General features: G+C 33.9%; 2 protein-coding genes across 2 annotated transcripts; one reads left to right on the top strand and one right to left on the bottom strand.

The window, feature by feature from the left end:
* Positions 1 to 348: 348 nt before the first annotated feature.
* On the bottom strand, positions 349 to 4,921 carry LOC100168665 (protein odd-skipped-like). The gene is given in 3 exon segments (NM_001246158.2): positions 349 to 902; positions 2,263 to 2,671; positions 4,693 to 4,921. Coding segments are annotated over 2 exon segments (666 nt in total). The 5' UTR covers positions 2,652 to 2,671; positions 4,693 to 4,921; the 3' UTR covers positions 349 to 625.
* A 6,445-nt stretch (positions 4,922 to 11,366) lies between these two features.
* Positions 11,367 to 15,530, top strand: LOC100568506 (transcription factor hamlet). Its single transcript, XM_003246046.4, has 3 exons — positions 11,367 to 11,791; positions 13,324 to 14,050; positions 14,482 to 15,530. The coding sequence occupies exons 2-3, from the start codon at positions 13,356 to 13,358 to the stop codon at positions 14,696 to 14,698; spliced, it is 912 nt and encodes a 303-aa protein (XP_003246094.1). The 5' UTR covers positions 11,367 to 11,791; positions 13,324 to 13,355; the 3' UTR covers positions 14,699 to 15,530.
* Positions 15,531 to 21,438: the final 5,908 nt, after the last annotated feature.

Genomic DNA, 21,438 nt, shown 5'->3' with positions numbered 1-21,438 from the left:
TGCAATAGTAGTAGGCCAATGTGTGTCCTGTGCAGTAGAATACTATATATTATTAATATATATAGTGTATAATATATACCTACTATACCTAGTACTTGGGTGACTCTGAGGAGGTCCCGATAACCGTGTGGTGTTCGATGTCGTTTCACACCCAAATACCTAATACAACCGCTCACACACATATCCGAGTAATGGATACGACGTGTTAAGCCCTCTTTAAATTGGCCGAAATATGCGAGAAAATAACACTCTGCATATTATAATATTATACTATATATAAATGTATATGTATACCAATGTGGATTTTGTTTTCTCATAATAGCATAAATGTAAAATAAACTCGGTATGTAATAATATTGAACGATTTATTCGTAAAAAACTAAAAAATATAATGCATTAATTATACTTTATATACAATATACATAATAATAACATAATAATAATAATAATAATAATAACAATACAATAATAATTAATAGCTAGTAGTAATAATACAATATTCTATAATGTCTTGTATTTACGTTATTTTTGTACATTAATTCACCGTATGAAAAACTGCGATAAATTTTATGGTAAACCAACTATGTAGTTTAGCCGGAAATTATGCGTTCAGGTACCTACTATGTTAGTGGTCGTCGCCGATTCCCAGCAGAGTTTTGATACTGAAATCGGTCAGACTTCCGTTTCGGACTGTGTCGGGAGACGCCACTGCGGCCACTGCGGCGGTAGCAGCAGTTGCGGCGGTCCCGGCGGAGGAGATCTGCGTGGCTATCGCCTGGTGCCGTTGGTATTGGTACCATTGACATTGCGCGTTCTTCCGGTGGCTGACTAACGTGCGCATTTGACAGAAGCCTTTTCCGCAGGATTCGCAAGAGAACGGTTTGTCCTTCATGTGAACGTATCTGTAGAAACAAGTTAAAAAAACGTTAGAAAATGTTTAAGAAAAATATATGAAATGTAATATAAAATATAATTTTTTATAGCTGTACAATATAATATAGGTACTGCATGTTATTATTATTATTTAATTAATATTCTATGATACAGTGTGACTTCCGTCATCGGCCAACACCTTACATTTTATACGATAAACTATTTATATTTTTCGGAACCCATTATGTGTTTCGTACAAAAAAACACTGATTTGCCTATATTTATCCTTGCGTATTGCAATGTAACACGCTGCGGACACGAGTTTCGAAGTGAAATGAGAAAAAAAATTGAATTATGTCCTATATATATATACAGCATTACAGCTACTGCAGTTAGGTATCGACGATCGTGTGTAATGTACGTATGCAGGATGACGTGCTACTATAAAACCATAAATTGTGGAATAAACGTAATGAAACTATATAATTTGAAAAATTTGATTGCATAACACTAAATTACCTAACTATGTATAACTTTATAGACAGTTTTCTGCACAAACATATGATGTCCGATGCATGGCTAATTTACGTGTCACACTGTCACATAAGACATAGTTTAACATGTCTTATGTGACAACTGACACATACATATGCGTACAGACATAAGAGTGTAATGTTAGGCGCAAGATTTTCGTGCCCCCTTTATAAGTGCTTAAATAGGTTGATATTTTAGTTGCCTGCGGGCAGTCCTGTAAAGAATACTTTTAAAAAGTACTTGAGTAAATACTCAAATACATTTTTTTTAAAGTATTTTAGATACTACTCAAATACTTTTCAAATACTTTTGTTTTTTAAATTGGGTTTCTAATTATCGTAATATAAACACATAGGTAGTAGGTAATCTAATAGTTATCTAATAGTTTTAAAGGGAATATTGTTATTCAATATTCAATAACTTTTTTTAGAAATCTGGTTTTCACAAACCTTTGAGCTTCGGCTAACACAGAAATACAGAATATTAAATAAAATTATTATGCCATTATTGTAGTTGACAATAATATTTTTCCAACCAATTATTTCAAATAAAATGTTCGAAATAAAAAACCAAAGTATTCAATACCAAAAAGTATTTAAAATACCATTCAAAATACATCATGCTGAAAGTATTTAAAAAGTTATTCAATACTTAAAAAAGTATTTGAATACTTTTACTCAAATACTTTTACTTAAATACTTTACAGGACTGCCTGCGGGGTACCTATAGTTACACGACGATGCGGTTTACCGATGACGGGTGAATTTATGAACGAATATTTGTACACCAGTTAAATTAAATTTGAATTTTGTCTATAATACTGCAATGAATATAATATTGTGTTTTCATTATTACTTGTGATCCCTGAGGTGGTCCTGTCTGCGGAACGCCTTGCCGCACACGTCACAGGGGTACGGACGCTCGTCCGTGTGGGTCCTGACGTGTATGAGCAGATTGTACGACTTGCTAAACTCCCGGTCGCAGTACGTGCAAATGTACCGTTTCTTGGGCTTGCCACCCGGCGTGGTTGCCGTCACTGCGGCCATCTGCTTCTGGACGTTCCTGGACAGGGCCATGGCCCGGGCGTAGCCCTCTATCTGGCCACCGGTGAACGCTCCCGGATGTCGCCGAAATCTCGCCCAGACCGCGTCCACGTACAGCGACGGGAAGTTGCAGTCGAGCAGACCTCCCGCGCCGCCGAATCGGGCGGCGGCAAACTCCATCGATTCCCCTGTGGCCATCATGGTGGCGATTGTATGTCTGTCTGCAAATAATCACCAACGCAACCGTTATAGCATTTAAGTTAAGTTAGAAAGCCTATACAAGAGGACGTAGTTGTCAAAAAACGATTAGTACGTTTTTATATCACCTGTAAGGCAGCTATAACTACACTGTTCTACAGCTGCACGTATACTATATATATATAAATGCAATACGCCAATAAGCTAGAAAGCTTTAATGGAAAATGAGTTCAAAAGTTTACACGGAGGTAAATCAACCAGAGATACAATAATACTGTTGTATAACATTGACTATACGTTGGATGGATATATGTAGTGGACACCGAGTTAACGTAGTTCAGGCGGAAGAACGTTGGAATTTATAGGTGATGGTACATGATAGACATTTAAAAAACTCCGCGTTTATGTTGAAATGATTGTAAAAGAATTTATTATAATTTAAAGATACATGAAAGATAGAATTACTGCAGTGAAAGGTAGTACCAGATGGTACAGTTAAATGGATGAAAGGGCATTACTTGGAGGGATGGTCTACAAGTCCTAAACTATCGAAGTAAAAAATAAATATACTAAACAAGTAGGTAGGTATATATATTATATTGACATAGGTGCTGTGCTTTATTATTTACATAGGCTACCTACTATAATTGCATAATTATGTTATTACACGATATTCGTAATAATTATATTATATTAATAATATAATATGCAACATTTTTTAAATACGGCTTTTAAAAATGATTACTGTAACATATACTGTCGAAGGAATAATAATGTCCGAGATCTCGTTAACTAAAACAGAACGACACCTAAGGAGTGGTACGAGCGAAAGGTGAAGAGGATACGTTATACAGTATGTTTATTATGGTTTCATAAAATATTGTTTCATTTACCAGCAAAGCTTGATATCAACATTTTTATTTTTGTAATAATCCCTGCAGATAGCCGTTTTATGTAGATACATTTATACCAATATACACTTTTTAAGTTGAATTCTTGAAAAAAGTCATGGGAGTTTAAGTTTAAGGTTGATTGGTGGGTGGATCTATGCACCTATAATGTATATTATAGTTGAATGTATAGTTGGTGGGCGGCCGTGAACCAGAATGAGAACACTTGATACAGGTACTCTGCACCTACCTATATAATATAATAATAACCATAGATATACTGCGGTGGAAGATTCCGAAAACACCGGGAGGAGTTTCATTACTGCACGGTTATTATCATTATTATATATGACATAGTTAAGTTTTCGATTTTAAACGACGAGCACCTTCAATAGAATAGTAGCCATGACTCACGCCATGTGTATAATATATAATAGGGTCGTATTTTCGGATACAGCAGTTTAATTTGATTATCGGGTTCTCGTTCGATATTACAGGTATATAGGCGGGTAACTGTGTATTTAACACAGGAATAGGTCTCGGACTGGATGATGAACTAGTAGTTATATAATATATATACGTATTATGATGAGGCCCGTTATAGAATCGCACAAAACGTATATTTACTCAGATTCGATTATTAGGTATTATATATGTTGAGGTGAAAAATACAATGAATTTAATAAGCGTATGGTGCATCTATTACCGCTGTAAAACGCTTTATATTTTAGGAATAATAAAAAAAAAAAAATCGACACATACCTTAGTATATTCAAACAGGCGATGTTTTGTTTTTTTAATATTTAATCAAATCATTATACCTACATTTTTTTATTGTACCTATACATTTTACGTCAATTCTCATGATAGAACGCTACTAGTAGGAATTATTAGAAAAAACGTTATTTATATTATTTATATTTCTAAACGGATTCACTTTTTCATCTTTTGCATGTTTAATTTTACTTCGGAGTTCGGAATCAATAACCTTAAGTATATCTTTATTATAATCGCCATGTAGATTTATTTGAAAGATATAAAAAGCTAATGATTGGTCTTAATACTAATGTAATTTGACTATAAAATAGGGGTTTTCCAAAGTAATAAAGACGGTTGAGAATTAAAAAAAACATTAGAAAATCATAACAATTTACCTTGGTTTCCTTGGTCCAGATTTTGTATATTGTGGTACTCGGCCGGCGCGGCGTCTGTATAAGTATATTATATATAATTTTCCAAACGATTGTTGACAGTGAACGTATAATATAAAATAATTATATTATATTATGGTGCAGAACGTCGATGGATATATTGTGCGGTTGGCAGCTAGGGGATGCGATTGTCGACGGTCGATGGCGAGCGGTGGTCCGTTGTCGGGTGACTGACGATTGCGCCGCCGTGGGCCACCGCCACCGCTGCAGCCGATAAGGGTTGAAATCAGTGGAGGCGGCGAGGGTGGGTTCTTGCAGCGCGGCGCCCATTGGTCGCGAACGTCCGCGGCGGCGGCGGCTGCGGCGTTAAGATCCGTGAAATCTCTGTCGGTCCCCGCACGCCTATATATACCCCGAGCGTGGGGCGGTGTAGCGTACTTACGATCAGAACAATATACTCACACAAATATATATATGTATACACACACAATATACACACACATGTAAAAGGGAAATAATAATAAAAATCATCCCTATACATATGCGGCGGGTTTTTATATTATATTGTCAGGGCGCGACGAGACGTGCTTAATATAATATATATATACGGCGGTCTTTGGTTTAATGATACGGTTTTACGCCTCCACTTGCGTGTGTGCGTGTGTGTGTGAGTGTCATCCCCGGCTCGAGCCTGTAATTAAAAAAAAACCTGCCCGGGGCTGTTATTAAATAAAAAAAAAATATATACGCTTTATACAATGGTATAGCCCTCCGAAGAGTATATACTATAATGTGAGTACAATAATATAATACACGTAAATAAACGTTTATACGCTCGTACGTGATGCATATATTATAATTTATAATATATATGTATGACGATACATGGACGTATATGTGTGTGTGCGTGTGTAATGTGTGCGGACAAACAATGGAAACGATAGGTATATAATATTACATACATACTATACGTCATATTATAAGAGCGCATCAAAAGTCATGATTTGGATACGGCGACGAAATTGTTCCGTGTATATTATAATATTATGGAGACAATACTATAATGGTGGAATAACAATAATAATATAATATGATATGGCCGCTTGTTCTGCGCAGGACAATAATATTATTATAATGACTATATGGGTGCAGCGTAGGTACCTTTAATATTATATTACAAGACTGCGCTGTAGTGAAATTTCAAAAAAACAATTTGTTACAATATTGTACTGCAATGCATCATATCATTATAACATATTATTTATATGAACGTGTGATGAAAAGTGTATCGCTCTGACGCATTATGGGTAGGTAAGTATATATGGTGTGACAGGAAGATCAAAAAAAATATATAACACGCGTTTCGCCCATTGTATCTGTATGTAATATTGTTCGGACCACCGCGGTGCAGAAGAAATCATACTTCTACATAATATTATGATTTATGATATATATATATACATAAGATTTGCCCATGAATGTAAGATCGGAAAATACACACCGTAACATATAGTTTTCTTTACGATTGTCTAAGTCTCGAACGAATGTACTATGATTTATACTGACCAAAAATTATTAGTGTAAACATTACACGATACGGGTAGACGTGTACATCTCCGTTGCCTATAGTCAAATTATAATATTTGTTCAAATTTAAATTATAATAATTATTGTTAAACATTAATCAATAAACGCGTCCATATAATATAAAAACCATCATCACACTGTATACGATCGCCGCACGTAATCGCACATTGACGGTTGCTCTGTTTGGAAAATTGTTTGGAAACATTCAGGTGGATACTAATTTACTATTAATCCAGACATTGATATTTATATTATTTGTATCATATATTATTATGTCCCCGTGTGATAGTGAAGATGAATACCATCATATTGACGGAAAAGGCTCTTTAGCCCCACAGCCGCGTCCTGTTTCACCTAACTGGTCACCGAAAAGTTGGGTATTTTCACATTATTTGCATTTATATCATTGAGTTAATTACGTTATTATTATTGCTTTCTCTTCCGGTTTTGCAAATACTACCTATTACCTGTAATTTGCCAGCAAAAAAATGTGTATACACACTCGTTGACCGCCGCTATTATATTGTCGGTTTTTTCATTTTTTACTTTGGAGCAAACCTTAAGCGTTAATACACACGCAATAATGGTTATGGTTATATAATTATTGGTACACAGTGCGCATACGACCTATAGGTGTATAAATTAAGGTACATTGTTATATAGGCGGACAGTACCTCATTCATCATAATTACCGCTCTAAATTGCGCTAATATTTCAACTCTGCATCGTATACTGCAGTGTAAATTTCGTATTAGCTATATATTGTTGTATGATCGTATATGTCATAATGTGTATTTTTCTCTTTACGCTTTTTAATGTTGTACGTAGTGTTACTCAATTAATTTTTCATGTACGGCGCTATTGCAGGATGATGATGAGTAGCGCACTAGCGTCGTAGTATAGACAAAGCAACACAATATATTAGTACGTGAATAACAGGCACGAATATTTACGACCAGAATTCAATTATTTTATTACGTCAAGTTATTTATCATTGAATAAATTTAAAAATAAATACCATTTACGATAATTCATAAAAATTATAAACACATATTATTATGTTTATGTACCAATAATTGTGGTGAGTATTATGAGGTACTGAGGTGATATTTTTTTGTTTTCTAAAATATACCTTTTAAATACACTAGGACTAGTATATTAAACATACTAATATTCAATTTATCCCTATTTTTATTATCAGCATATAACTTATCTAAGGTATTGTAATTTTACCTAATAATACTATTGTCTATTATACATAAAATATTGTGTGCTAAAATATTTTGAAACATAACTTATCAGATGATGTCGCATCTATATTATATTCTATAATACTCTATCCTTTATAATTTATAAAATGTATTAGTGGTTGGTGGTTTAAAGAGAACGGTGTTATTTATAAAAATAAAAATATCATTCAATCGGTGGACTTCAATATTTTATTATAGTATTCATTATTGTAAAATAGAATAGCTGTTGTTTGGTGAAACGAAACATTATTAAATAGTGTACACTGCTGAATACTGTTGTATAAACTGTATTATATATTTATATGATGAATAACTAATAAGAAATATTAATAGTCAATGATATAATATTATAATATTATAATTAAGTAACAAGTGATTAAATAACTGCCGGCTTTCGATACCTAGTAAATTATGAAGTTAAATGCGTTAACACAGCAACAGATATTCATACTATAATAGCATACAAAATCATGAAACCGATTGTCATTATGAGAGATATTTGTATAAATTAGTTTTATCTTATCGCCGATTAAATATAAGACAGTAAGCTGCGACACCATATAAAATGTATAGTATAAATAATTATTTTAGATCTTTGTACAGGGGATCTATTTATCTTCATTTTATTTTAATTTATATATGTCATATAAAATAATTTAAAGGTTTGATTTATCGTTATTGTTATTTTGTGTACAGATTAATATATTAGATATCTATTATAAATTATTGCGAAGACGTGTAGTAGCTATAAATAGTAAATAAACATTATTGAATTATTCAATACCGAGTATCTATTAAAATTATTAAGTAGGTTTATAGTAGGTTTGTGTGGTAAAAAACAATCGGTATTAGTGTATTACTATAATATTATAGTCATATACTCATATATAGATAAGAATATAAAGAAAGAAAACATGCTGCTGGTATAATAATAAATAATTAATACATTGATGTAATATGCATTATACAGTTATTAATTATTATTGATGTATATATAACTGGTTATTATATATACTATATAGTATTGTTTTTATCCAAATGAGAACTATGTGCGGCTTTGATTAGTCGATACTTACTGTTACTGCACATAATATTATGTTTACATTTTTTAAGATATATTTATATTATAATTATTATGTAAATTATATATATATATATAATATACATAGGTAGGCATTATATATACTAATTTTTGTACGGCTATTTGCCTAAATATATTATAATACTATAAGGCTTGTCGGAGCGTTCGAAGCTGCTCTGTGACCATTTTCGTTTATTGTACGTATTTAAACTTAAAAGCGATTTACAGGCACTTGCAAGTATACGTAGATTTAATCCACAATACAGCCTATATGATAACAAATATACACAATCACACACTTTCATGGTCAATTCACTTTATAAAACTATACGACAAATTTAGTATATCCACGATCACCTATATTTACAGATTTGAGTCCATCCTCTCCGTTAAAACACCTACGCAATTATATTAACTATATACAAGTATTGAAGTATCCATATTAATGCCACTAATATAGGTACATATAACACAGGTTCACATGGGACATGGGTAGTGGATATAATATTATTTTATATAAGTACACCTACTATGGCTTATACACCTACTATTTGGATTTAATTTTTTTGATATTTGTGTCATCAGATACGTCATGTTTGGAACTTTTGTAAAGGCCGTCGCAGTAATCAAAATGTATGCACACTACGACGTGCACAAAAAGTACGAATCTTTTCTGGTTAAAGGTGGAATAAAAATTACTTAATATACCTACTACTAGTAACTTCTACAGGTGTAAAATAAAATTAATCTTTTTTCAATATAGAAAATGCAGTATGCGATAAGATGCGCACCTGTAGGTATATAGGTATCAGAATTTAAATGTCATCAATTTTTTTCATGAGGTTTTTTTCAGCATCACCGAACGTTTTGCGGACTCTAAATACATTAAATTTGCAATAAGGAGCAGGTACTTTTTGTGCATGTTATCATACCACTGTGGATAACTATATTACGATTTGTGCGTATAATGAATATATCTTATAAAATTAACAATGATAATATTATATTATAAATAAATAGTGATAATAGAACCTATGATTAGTAACAATAATTATTATTGTATTTTTGTCATACTATAAGTGTATTACCCTATATACTTCTCCCGGGAAAAAATTAACAGTTATAAAGGTATACGTGTTAGTTCACTACTTATTTCAGTCGTTGTTGTCTGAAATATCCAATTCTTGACTTCTTAACAATAAATTACCGGTCCAACCATCCAGTATAGCCGTTCGTGGTTAGTCTCTTTCTAATAGCTACACGCTTTCATTTGATCGACATAGACGTGGATTGCCTCATTCGTTTATCTGTGAGCCGTAAGATGATTTTCACTGAGAATCGCCACACTCATATTTTTTGATACATTTGACTTCCTATTAGGTATGCGCATGACTAATAGAGCGCTATACTTGAACTAAACTAAAACTGACAAAAATACTAAACTCATTAAAAACAGAATTAGTATTATATGGAAACGCTATAAAGTGCATAATAATATGAACGTTAGCAAAAGCTGGTCAGTAAAATAATAAGTATCTATATACATATAAGCCTGCTGCAGGCATTTTAAATTCTAAACTATTATAAGAATAAAACCGTGATATTTTTAAAAGGTGACTATTTCTTGAGCATGAAAACCAAACCTTGTCGCATATATGTCAGCCAAATTGAACATATATAGGTAGGTTACAATAATTATTACTTTTTTTTTAACCGATTTTGCGTGAAGCTTTGTTTATTGCCATATAGAAACGCAAATCAACATAAAAATATATTTTTTTTGATTTTTTTCTATTGCCCAAACACACATCTATGATTTCTAAATTTTTCTTGCAGAGGAGAAATATCTAGTAACATGGTACTTTTTTTCAATATTCTGTTTAATTTTTATATTTTAAGTTTAAAATACAATTGTGTGCCAGTGGATCGAATTCCCGGATGAAGCCACATATTATACAGCGGTGGCGGTAAAATTGTGTCCGGCTTCATTTTGCCGTAACCACTACCGCCACCGCTACAGTGTGTGGGGACCTTTAAGCCTATAGATCACTCCTTGCAGGTTATATTATAGTCCTTTACCCACCTGTGAAAATCCCTTGAAAATCGGTTAAGCCGTTTCGAAGATGATTAGCCCAGATATCGCATATCATACACGTGCAGATGACACTCCAATTTCCCATTTTTCAATTAGGTATGACACTAAAATTATTTGTATTTATTTTAGATAAGCATGATATAAAAATACGCGGAAGACAGTAAATCTCATGCTCTATAATGACCGTCATTGTCGATTTAGCTGGAGAGAGTGATAGAGAGAGAGAGAGAGAGAGAGAGAGAGAGAGAGAGAGAGAGAGAGAGAGAGAGAGCCAGGGCGATGCGGAGTGGAGGACAGAGCGATTAAACGAAGAGTACGGTTGTTTCATATGTACGCGCACAAAGCCCTACAGCGGCGGCAGAAGCGACGGCAGCGGCAGAAGCAGCGGCAGCAATATCATACGCAGCAACGGTACCTATATAATATTATACACCGGCGAGCGTGACCCCGCAGGATCGTCAGCGGCGGCGGCCAGGATTTGATGACGATATTATTATGGTAGTAGGAGCTGCGGCGGCAAAACGTTAAACCGGCCGCGCGCGCCGCACCAATGGCTGGCTGCGGGCGCGGACGGGTGTCGCCGCCTACCGCCGCGGCAGGGAGTGGTCCGGGCGCGCAACACACGCGGCGCGCGGCGGCGGCAGCTGCTCTCGCGCGCCACTGCTGCCGCCGCCGCATCAGTGCCCCGCGCGCCGTCAGCTCCCTTAAACGTACCGCTGCCGCCGCCGCCACCGACGTTGTCGTCGACGTATTTGTGCCGCCGCCGCCGCCACCGTTGCTCCAGTTGCAGCGTGCACCGGACAGGTCGTCAATACGTACCATACACAGTCGGAACGAGTGGACCGACAACGACAACAACAACAACAACAATAATAATAATAATAATAATTATAATTATATGACTTCAAAATATTATATTATTATAATATTTCGGTTACGGTTAATTATTTCGATATTATAATATACGTATTTTGTTATAATATGTACAGTGCCGGCGCGTTTTAAATTTGTGCACTGACCGTTTACGCATATCACGTAACATAGTAATCACTATTTGACGCACACGCACACGTATATAGGATACAATAGGTAAATATATAATGCTAATATATTATAAAAAACACACTTCACGCTATATATTATAATTATTGCACTCGTAAAATGATGCACTTTTGACGATATTTTATGTTTTTATAGGTGTGCATTATATTAATATGTTGTTGTTATTATTATATACCCATTCATTTCGCGAAACGAAAGAGAAGAAAATAATTTCATAAATTCCAAATATATAGGTATAAATGGGTTTTAACCTACCAAAATACCACACACGACATAGGTATATACTATACACCTATCTACCTGCATGCAGTTTTGCTTTCATTTGTCCGACGTTTTCTAAATGATAGTATCGTAATGTCAAATTAGGATCATGTCTAATCATAATTTATTATATTATATAAATGGCAAAAAAGGTAAAGTGTCAAACGTCTTCATAATAATGTGTAAATAATGACATATTATTGTACCTATAATAAACCATTTATATTGGCACAGTGCACATGTATACTATTGTATGAAATACTCTCTGCTAAATTTCGAATTATCGACACAGTCTACTGTAAACTCACATATTATATATAGATATATTAGGGTATATATTATCATATGCCATTAGGAGATATACCTACGCTCCAAGTTGAACGATGAAAAGAGCTCACAGTGATTTATAGTTAATACGGTCCTATTGTGCCGGCGTGAAAAGGATTACGGACGTATATAATGTACCTACATAATAATGGCTGTCAACGAGTCCGACCGAAGCCCTCGTCGAGTGTATATAGTTTTTTTTTCGTTTTTACGCTCGACGTCTTACCATTTTTTATGGGATGAAAAAAATTCGAAAAATCGCCGTTTTCACATCCTTATAGGTATATTATTATTACAATTTAGAGAAGTTCGAACGTATACCTATATAGTACGTTGTTAGGTAAATACATATAGCCATATAGAAAATAGCAATATAATATAACGTTAAACGAGACATGTTACGGGTATGAAATTGAAACAGTCCATATAACGGGCTTACACACTATACGTAAATCCATTATCTACCAACTTCTATACCTAGGTAATATATCAAATGTAACTAATTTGTCTATGTATAGGTACACATAACATATAGCTTAACTATAGCGCGATTGTATAGTAAAAATATTATATACATACATATATTATGTAAACGGAAGAGGTGTAACTGACGTTCCTTCTCTTATTCCTTGCCCTATAAAGTCGATGCACCTTCTTTTCTTCCTCTATATACCTAATAAACTTTAAAGTGCCTCCTCGTATACTCTCATCTTGTATCGTTTCTAAGTTCATGATATTACTAATTATGGGAGGATCCAGTTGATCGTATGATGTGCGTTTGGGTCATGAGCAATACACATTTTTTTAGTTTGTAATTATCATGAATTATTACCTATATAATAACAATAATATTATAATATAGTAGTCAATTATGGGTTTTTGTTAATGTTATATTGTTGAAATTGTACTGTTGGGCATCACGCCTGTTAAATAAATAAAATAAATAATCATGATTGTGTCGTTTTTCACAGATCACTGCGCATCACCAATTCGGCGGCAGGAGATGAATCTGGTGTCCAGGCATCAGTACGGTGGCGGAGGCGGCATCGTGTCGTCATCGTCGTCATCGTCGCGATCGTACGGTGGCTGTGGCAAATCGGACGAAGCGACCAGCACGGACGAGGAGGCGATAGTGGACGTCGAACGGCCGGACACGCCGCCACCGCCGCCACAACTGTCGCCGTCGGCTGCAACCGACAACCGGCGCCGCGCCTGCATCAACGGCGGCCGGCCGGTGGCCGCGTCTGCGATGGCCAGTGCGGCCGCGCTCACCGCATGGCTGAATCCAGCCACGTTTTGGCGAGACTCCGATCAGTGGCGCAACGTGCTGGTTAACTACTACCACATGAATAGGGCCGCGGCAGCCCGGTCTGCAGGCAGGGGCCGTGGCGCCGTCACCACTTATCGCCCGTCCGCCGTACCGGCCATCTGCGGCGTCGGCCCGTCCGCCGGCCGGAAGCCGTCGACAGCCTGCGCGGCCGGACCACCACCCCTGCCCCTGCCACCGACGACGACGTCCCAGTCTTCTTCAACGTCGTCTCGCCCGAAGAAACGGTACATCTGCACGTACTGCCAGCGCGAGTTCAGCAAGTCGTACAACCTGCTCATACACGAGCGCACGCACACCGACGAACGACCTTACCCCTGCGACGTGTGTGGCAAGGCATTTCGCAGACAGGACCACTTGAGAGACCACAGGTATATAAATGCGCTGCAGTGAATAATTATTTATTAAATTATAACATTTACCTATCTACCTATACCGCGGTTATAATCGGCAACGACGACCAGATCAGACTTAGCAGATTGGAAATGTTTCTTATATAATACCTACGCGCGTATATAATAATATGATGTATATTATGCTATTATATTATGCAGTTGTAGCTGCATCCTGTATTTCATTAAACTACCGCAAAAGTGCACAGTTTTCTTCAAAATGTATCTTATACTTCAACCGATTAATCAATAATATATTTTCATATTATCATTGATTAAATAAAAATATTTGTTCCGCAGAGCTTGATCTTAAAATTAAATTTGTACTCCTTCTTATTTCGATATAGAACACCGCCGCCATATTGTTATTGGTTAATAATACATTAATAGTATATTATATATCTGTGCAGGTACATACACGTCAAGGAAAAACCTTTCAGGTGTCCAGTGTGTGGCAAAGGTTTCTGTCAGTCCAGGACGTTGTCCAGTCACCGGAGCAACCGGAATTCTATGTGCCTGGACACAACCGTTTTACATCAACAGCAACAACGGGACGCCGCCAGCAACATACGCAGGCCCAAAATGATCACAGACTTTTCCATCAACTCTATATTGAACTTGCAGTAAATCTGCTATATACAGTGTATTATAATATTGTTTGTTTTCTAACCCCTCGATTATTTTGATCTCAAGTGCGTATGTGCAGACGTTTAAAGGTGAAAGACTATATTTTATCATTATTATTATTATAATTATTATCATTATCATTATCATATTATATTATATATAATATACGCGACCGCAAAGAATCGATGCAAATTTAATATTATAAGATACGTTCGTCACATAATCATGCAGTGCATGTCCGCCGTATATAACGCGATTTATATTAATATACATATATACATATTAAATAGGCTCTATATATTTACCTACAGAACGAAGATTTATTATTATTACGGTTTTACCACCCATCGCATCGATTCTTTGCGTAGATAACTTTTTTGTATGTGCCTACTCAGCGGCAATGCCGTGAACGTCTTTTTGAAATGACATTTGCATATTATAATATATATTATTATGTAGATTATAGATGCATATCGTCCTGTTGTATATAATATATTATTATGCCTTAGGTGTGTGTACCTATACCTATATTATTATTATTATTACTAATATATTATGTGTACACTTTTTTGGATTAAAAATATTTATTTTTTGTTATTATTCTACCGCTCATTACAGATGATTTAAGTGCATAAACCTTTGCAGATAACAATCTGCCGCGTGGTGTTATAATGATTATTTTGAATTGTTTTCATATTTTATTATAATTATCATAATATATTAGCCGATAACGCAATAATATTTTTTGTTTATTATTAAGCATGTGACATTTCGTTTTACAACTGTTTTTACCAAAGATGTTTTAAAATAAACTCGTATACATTATGTATTATAAAATATACCTATATATATATATATATATATTATTATTATTAAACACATATTATATATATTTTATGCATATCTCTTAAATACTTGTTCGATATTTACATAATAATATATGCGCGCAATACCGATACGATGCGATACGATTTGCGATGTATAACTTCCTGCAATTTGTATAATAGGTATAATATACTCATCATATATATATATTTATTACAAGTCAAGGGGAATAATAGTATGTAATAGGTGCAATTAATTACGTGATATCACACGAAACAGATGTTCGCGCGATTGAAAAAAAAACCTAGCCGGAGCAGGTGGCCACGAAGTAAGTACCTATACCTATGTACCGCGACCCGCGGCGAGCAATGCACAACGCACGAGCGGGTATAATATAATATTAACTTATATATTTATTTATATATTATTATACCACGTCCTACGCAGAGCTATAGACCGCCGCCGCCATTAATATCCAAGTTACTAACCGCAGAACATTATATACCTATATACACCGATATGTATATTATTATAATATGATGTGTTATGTCCTCGAGCCGAACACGGTAGCAGCAGCAGTTGTTCCTGATGTGTACCTGTACACATCGCGAGCGCCTTAATTAGATTTAATGTAAGCATATAATATACGGTAGGTACACCTATACAATATTTTATACACATATATATTTTATAATATCCGTTGCGTGATTTATACCTCCCACCCCCTCTCGCGTTCACTCTTCCACTCCACGGGCTGGTTCGTCTCGACATCGCGTCTGTATATATAGGTACGCGTTATATATTACGGTCACGTGCTCGTTGCTACCGGTGTTTATAGGATGCCTGTTTTTATAATTGAATTGAATAATATTATTATTATATATGCGTTTATAACCAGCTATACCACGCGCACACGGCGGAATCCGATTATATTATATACTTACCTACCAGCGTATATCGATTATACGCATGCCTACCTATGTATGTATAATATATTTATACACCTGGTATAATGTATGTGTATGCGTTTTCGTCTTTGGTCGACGCCCTCACGTCGTGCCGCCACCTCCTGCACTACAACTTACTTACTTAGATATAGTGTATCAGTGTATCTGACTGTATCATCACTATTGAATATATATATATATATAATATGCACAACTCGCGGTAAACACAATGATATTATTATAATGTACGATGTACCTACCTATCTACTGCAGCATACATGAGTACATATATAGGTACACTACTTTTGCGTTGTTTTGCTTCAGTGGGCGATAATGAATAATTACATAGGTAGCGTTTTTACAGCGAGCAGGAGAAGTAATATATTATATGAAAAATAAAACAGTGGCAGCTGCAGCTGTTGCAGCTCCGTCGGCGATTAGCTGCAATAATAATATGTAATGTCGAGCCGATTGCATCGCCACCGATACAGTCAGTCTGGCAGTCACAATAATATATAAGTATAATATGCATTATGCATCTATGTATATTTCGATACCACTAACATAACGTGAAACCCACCCCCTACATTGAACGAATACTAGGTATGCCAATAAACCGAATATGGGATTTTGATCTCAATGCACCAATTAGATTCCCTTTCCCATCGAACAAGATACTCAAGTTGAAAATTGAAGCATTATTTCGACTACTTATCGTGTACACTGAAACACAAAAAAAATATCATTGTAAAATCAACACATTCATCGCTCCGCTCAGAATCTAAAATACTTTTTTGGGAAATGTAGCATGTCGACTAGAATCCAGATGACCAGATAGGTATGCACTGAATAAAAAAAATTTCAAGTCAAACTCGATCAGATGGATAAACATTATAATCGAAGTAGGAACATGTTATACATTTTAATATTTCCCTTATATACATATAATTATACGAGATCCTATAACTATTGCTATTTTTAATTTTTAAAACCTTCATATTTTTAAATGATATCAAAATTACTGCGGACTGAAGAATTTATCATCTATAACTTCAACCATATAATTGTCGATGTTACATACGACATACCTAATTCTTGATATAACTATAATCATCATTCATCACAAACGATTTGTGTTTCTGCTAAAAACGTCAATTAAAAAAAAAACCCTTACATAAAACAGAGAAAACACTTTTTTTCATATAAATTTTCAATTTTTGGTATTTTTAAACTGGTGGTGCTGAAGCAACCCCAAGCACCCCCCTAGTTGCACCTATGGGCATAGCAGATATATAATATATTATGAATTATGATACTTTACACAGGCTTATTATAATATTATGCTTGTGAGTATTTATTGGCATCATTGTGACAAGCGATGTTCTTAAGGAAACATATATCATATACTGAGGTCGAGGTCCAGTCCACAAAAAATCAAAATGAGTTTTATTTTAAAATAAAATGTTACAGAATTAGGTATACCTATTGTATTCCAGTGTAAAACTGTCTCAACCCTCAAAAAAATATATAGCAGCGAGCAGCCCATAATTCGTTTTGTCATAATATTATTACATGATATACCATTCCAGCGTTGATCACGCATACAGACCACGGTTTCAACTTTCAAACGTAGAACACAGAATAGATTAAATACAAAAATATTTATAAAAATAAATCTTATCTATTCTATGGTACAGACACTGTAGCTCTTAGATCAGAATATACAAGTATACACAGACGACAGACTTCTATACCTACTACACTTAGAGATGGGAATTTTACCGTACATTTTTTTCTGTAAATTTACGTAATTTTTTTAATACTGTATAATATTTTTATTTAGTAAATTTCATACGAACTGGGAGTGATTAATTTCCTTTTTAAATTAGCCATGACACTCACAAAGAATGTGGCTTTCTATTGGTGAAAGAATTTTCGAAATCAGTTCAGTAGTTGCAGAGATTACCCTCAACAACGGTAACTAAGTCGTAGACTTACTAAGGTCTAACTAATAGCTGGTTACTAACTAGGTCGTAGCTAAGTTCGAGACAAATACTATGTTATACGTTCTATCAAATATAATTTGCACCCACCGCCCATGTGATGCAGCTTATCTTTATAGTAACGTTTTTTTCTTGATTAGAAAAATAACTAAAATTAGTCAATTTAAAATAAATGGTGTATTCGTATGCATTTCAAATTAACAAATTAATAATTACCAACAAAAAAGGAGAAAAAAAAATGAAAATTGTAAAATAATAGTCGACAATTATGTTAGAATTGTGTATTACATCATTTTAGAATAACTTATAGAAAAAAATAATATTTAACCTATTAGATATAGGTATAATTTATATAATATAAAGATACGAACAATAATTGCTGCATCAGATCTAATTTAAAATTGATAAACCTGAGCAGTCTACAAAATAAATATTATAAGTATTAAAGTTTTGTCTAGGTCCCTAGGACCTTGGTAGGTATATGAATGCTGTAAGTATGTAAAAATTATCAAACCAGAGAAATTTAAAGAAAAGCATTTACGCGGTGAGATAGGCAAGCCAAGTGAGTGATAGATATAGTAATTTATATGCGGATGTCTTTCAATTTAAAACCATTATTGTTGAAAATTTGCGATAGTAATATAATACCTATAACAATACCATTCGCAAGAAATGATCCAGTGAGCAGAATTCGTTTGCTATATTTTGTTATTCATAGGAATTTTTATAATTTCCTTATGATAATAAATTATTCAGTAAAAATGTTCAAATCAAGTTATAATTAAAGAATGTAAAAATTACTTCATCAAAACATTTTTTTTTTGAATTGAATATAGATAAACTCATTTACTTTCATTTCTAAACACTTAATACACATTTTCAAAAAATTCAAGAATAGTTTAAATCACTTATATGACCTATTACAATTTTAAAACTTTTGTTTTTCTGTAGCATACATGTCAGATTCAGCCATATGAAGGACTAATCTTCATATTTTTTAAGTTCAGTTATTCATTTTTTAAGAATTTGCATAATTCCTTTAATAATTAGTATAGTAATGTAAGTTTAAGCTGGATAGTGGGTGGATATCTCTCATGAATAAAAAAGTTGGTACCTACATTCACGTCGCGGTACATTCATTTATACACAGGTAATCTTTATTTTTTATTATACATTTATACACCTATCCAATTTTGTCAAAATTTGAACTTAAATTAACTTTTTCATAAGTTTTAATTATAATATTTTTGGCATGGTAAAATTAATATTAATAATATTTGACGTAAATTCTAATTATATTGACATCCTGATGGGAGGGGGGATCCCTCCATCAAAAATTCCTAAGAACGCCACATTACAATAAATTAATGTTTATTTAAAATATCAGGCTGTACACATTTTTACTAAAAACTATAAAAACGATTATTTCCTTATAATTTCAACATAATTAATAACATTTTAGTACATTATTTACTTTATATTACAGTCTTATTCTTATAGATTATTGTAATTTGTAAGCCATTGCAGATGCAACTAATAAGTAATGTTTTAATCACTTTCAGTGCTACCAAACCATTTGCGTGATTAAAATACTACATACTTATTGCCCTATTTACGGATATTATTGTGGGAAGAATAATATAAGTACACCATATTTTCATATACTTTATAGTATATACATATTATTATTATTATGAAATTATGTGCGTGCATTTAGCGCAGACAGCGACAAAGGAGTTGTGGTTCGGTTTTATTCGGTAATTCTTTGAAGAAAATAGAAACACACTGTGGCACGAAACGATTACGATTATTCGAGGATATAAAGAAGGTGGCACAATCTACAAAGTATATATTATATCATATATAATATGTAATACTGCAGCAGAGGATCACTTTTGATACAATAGTATAAACAAATGTATGTAATACAAGATTATACGAGTTAGGTAGGTACCTATAGGTACTTACATATTATATCGTAGAAATGACATAAGAAAGCTGTTCGTTTTCCGGAATACTATTATCGTCTAAAAGGAAAACGATATTGAGCGGCAAACATAAAAGGTGGCTCAAAGAACTAGTACACCGCACCATACACCTTTAGTATAATATAAGCGGCGTTTGTCATAGAGTATATTATAATATAATGGTTGGATCTTATATATATACAATAGCATTATACTCGGGGACATTTTTATATCTATTATATTATTTGACTGTGTGTGGTATTTTTTGACCTATAATAAAGAAATTCGATTTGATTCGCGGTATAAACGCAATGCTTAAAGTCATGCACTAATAATGGACTTATAAATTATATTGTACCCATCTATACCTACCGAAATATATTATATTGTAGAATATGAGTTAAGAAAAAAACTAAACCGTTGTGTTTTCAAATGAGGATGACGCACGTATACATTATTTTCTGGCATTTTAAACGCATTTTTCGGCATGTTATATATATTAAGCTCAGTTGAACATTTGCCAATAGGTATAGGTTTATATTGTTGTGATCGGTCTCTAGCTCCTTCAGTTTATCGCATTTCCCGTTTTACAATGCCCAAAAATGCCACTTTACAACACTGTTGTAAACTGCTCCCAACAATACAATCTTCCGGTGCAAGTGTTTAACACGCCGTTTCTCATAAATACCTATAATTACTAATTCTTTACTGGTCGGTTCACGGTTTCCTACTGGTTACTGATCTGCAGTGCCGACGGTCACCGTCATTACGCGCAGTGCTGAATACATATTATATTGGTATAATATATATTGATATAATATGTGGATTGAAAGAAGTATACCTGTATAGGTATTGCTTTTATATTCACTATACAAAGATAAGGTTGGAAAATGGAAATCTTGAATTAGTTTATTTTTAAATCTTTTTCACGAATTTTACAAAACGCAATAACAAAATTCGTGTATCTTAATTATATCAACGTTCAATTTTTAAATAGT

Source organism: Acyrthosiphon pisum, chromosome A2, assembly GCF_005508785.2.
Source record: "Acyrthosiphon pisum isolate AL4f chromosome A2, pea_aphid_22Mar2018_4r6ur, whole genome shotgun sequence".
Lineage (NCBI taxonomy): Eukaryota > Metazoa > Arthropoda > Insecta > Hemiptera > Aphididae > Acyrthosiphon > Acyrthosiphon pisum.
The sequence above is the reverse complement of the archived record's forward strand: the minus strand, read 5'-3'. Positions and strand labels throughout refer to the sequence as shown.

Excerpts from the sequence above, each read along its gene's own strand:
- LOC100568506 (XM_003246046.4), top strand. The coding sequence starts at position 13,356 with ATGAATCTGGTGTCCAGGCATCAGTACGGTGGCGGAGGCGGCATCGTG. Across the intron at positions 14,051-14,481 it reads GACCACTTGAGAGACCACAG|GTACATACACGTCAAGGAAA; the intron begins GTATATAAATGC and ends ATATCTGTGCAG.